General features: G+C 40.7%; 1 protein-coding gene across 4 annotated transcripts in view; it reads right to left on the bottom strand.

Moving 5' to 3' along the window:
• Positions 1 to 722: 722 nt before the first annotated feature.
• Positions 723 to 2,669, bottom strand: part of dock1 (dedicator of cytokinesis 1) — a 179,096-nt gene continuing 177,149 nt past the window's right edge. For all 4 annotated transcript variants that reach the window (XM_040134778.1, XM_040134777.1, XM_040134776.1 and 1 more), the window contains one exon: positions 723 to 1,588. In XM_040134778.1, coding sequence (XP_039990712.1) covers positions 1,493 to 1,588 — 96 coding nt within the window. In that variant the 3' untranslated portion in view covers positions 723 to 1,492. The remainder of the gene's footprint in view (positions 1,589 to 2,669) is intronic.

Below are 2,669 nucleotides of genomic sequence, written 5' to 3' on the forward strand. Positions count from 1 at the left end.
TAAAAAGTAATTCAGCTTAAAGCTGCTGCACAACAGATAATGGTTCAAACTCCAATCATTAATTTGGAGTCGAGATACATTAAGCCCATGAAGCACAGAAACCTGAGAAAAAAACATTTCAGCCCGTGTGTCTTGAATTTTCTAACAAAATTATACAAAACCATAAAAAAAATGACTAACTTATTCACATGACGTGTTAATATGTTGCAGCAATGTGACCACATTTTTAATAGAGAACTTTAAATATGACCTTCAGCAGTTTCTATAAAAGCAGAATATAAGATTGAATGAAGCAGGAAAAAAAAGGTGGCGCCCGTGGTTTGTTGGCTGGTCCACGCTGCTCAACTGTCCGTCGAATGCGGGCTGCATTCCAAATTCACGCACAAAGAGAGAAACGATCGCTTGCTGAGCGGAAACATTATGTGAATAAGATTGCATCAGCCCATACAGAAGTCATTCCATGACGTAACGCATGCCGGTATAAAAAACGGCTGCGTGTTGATAATGAAGTGGCTGTTGGGATGGCCGTCAGTCAAGAGGCAGAGAGCTTCATTACTCAGTGTTCAGTGCAAGTGAGGAAACACGTGCACGACTGACGGTTTGTTTTGGATTTCGTTAATGTATAAACACTCCATTTTCACCCTATTCTCAGCATCTCTTGCTGTAGACAAAATAATGAGGCAAACATCTTTTCTTAAAAATACATACATTTTAAAGTTTATTCAGAAGTCATGTCAGTAGTGAATTGGGAAAAGTCAATATTATCGAAATCCAAGGTTACAGCAATCTAGGACAAGGTCTGAACAATGATAATGCGATAGGAGTTAGTTGTATGTGCACTCCAAAATTTAACCAATAAAATCCATGATAGGTTCTCACATACCAACTCTGTCAAGTCCCTGTCAATTCAAAACCTACAGGCCCTTTTTTGTTTCATATAAATGCCACTTAATCTAATGATACGTTAATACAAAAAGAGTCATTATCAAATCACATACAAAAAACCTGAAATAAAATCAAATCATATATACAAACCTCTGTACATAGTGGGAATATGAATAAAAAGAGATAGGAATTATGCTTTAATTAGCTATGAGCTCTCATATACTTGAGAGTGGGTCAGTATTGGAAAGCTGTTGGTCCAAGCTTATCTATCTGAACACAATCTCATGTCATGGTAAAGTCTTGAAGTGGCATGGTGTCGATCGTAGACAGCATCTACAAATTCAGTGACTACTTATCTGTGCAACATGCTCCCTGTTGCAGACTGCATCATCGTCAAACTGAAGGCGAGAGAAAAAAAATGAAAAAAATGAAAAGAAGATGATAAGAGGGGGCGGGCTGCAGTGAGGTATTCATCTTGTCAAGCTGGGACAGGGAGCGAGGAATGTGTGGGTAAAAACAACCGCTTTTCGGGGGAAGCGGTTACTGTTGATGGTGTTTTTTGTTGGGTTGTCAGTGTGTTGTTTGGTCCTACTGTCAGCGTCTTTGTTCACTGTACAATTCCTGAATCGATGGAGGCCTGTTTCCTGGTGGTCTTGGGAGGAGGCGGAGGAGGAGTCTTGCTGGGCAAAGGAGGTGGAATGGGCTGCAGAAACAAAATAGCAACCTTAAAATCCCAGTAAGTAAAGACAACTTGGTTTCCCACAAAAATAAAAATAAAAATACAAAAATAAAAAACATTGAAAAGCTCCAAAAATGATTGACAGGACTTGTTATACAAGAACTAATACCAGGATCAACTTACACAACATTTCTGTCTTTTAAAGCCGTCACTATGTCAGATTAGGTGATCACAGTGCCTTAAATTGTCGTGCTGCATATTTTTCAGACTACGCATTAAACCTCAGTCAATCATATCTTTCAGTCTGCATGACTGTGCAAAGGGTTGAACAGAGACCGACCTTCTAGAGCAAGAATCGGTTGTCTTCAATTGTGACACTCAAATTGTTGTATCAAAGCTATCTTTGCTTCTAGACATCCCACATCTATTATATCGGGCCATGTTTAGGTCGATATCACGCAGCCTGATCCTACAGCAGCACTTGACAATGTTTTCTGATGGTTTTTTGCAAAAACCACAGGAGAACAAACCCACATTAGTTGAGAAACACTAAATGTTAATTTTTCATCCATAAATCAAACTATTCAGTTATTTAATAAATATCCTTGAATTTATGTGGCATTGTAGTAACTTGAAACTTGAAATGTTGAGATACCTTTAATTTGATTCAAACCAAGAAGGAGTCTGAAATGTTTGCGCTTTTCTCTCCACCTACATGACGTTCCTAAGACACCTGAGCTCCCAACATGGACAACAGACAAGGAGTAATGCTCGTCAATGACCTCACCTCCGCCTTCACCAAGGACTGCAGAAGAAGAGCGGCTGTCACTCAGTCTCAGAACATCTGCTCTCACTACATTGCTGTCAGTCTGCTGCCACACTGTGTTTGCCCAGGCTCTGTTTACTGCCTGTCCATGGGCCGTGACAGTGGATAAATAAGATTAGTTAACGGAGTGGCGAGGAGAGCGGATGGCTAGCGTAGACATCGCTGAGTGCGGAGAGACGAGCCGCCGATTAACAGCGGGAGAGCTCCTGATGGATGTGAGAGGTAAAGTAATCATCCAATCAATCACGTCTCAGCGCTGGGCCGGCTGGAGGGAATGAG

The sequence above is a fragment of the Xiphias gladius genome, chromosome 9 (assembly GCF_016859285.1).
Source record: "Xiphias gladius isolate SHS-SW01 ecotype Sanya breed wild chromosome 9, ASM1685928v1, whole genome shotgun sequence".
Classification (NCBI taxonomy): domain Eukaryota; kingdom Metazoa; phylum Chordata; class Actinopteri; order Istiophoriformes; family Xiphiidae; genus Xiphias; species Xiphias gladius.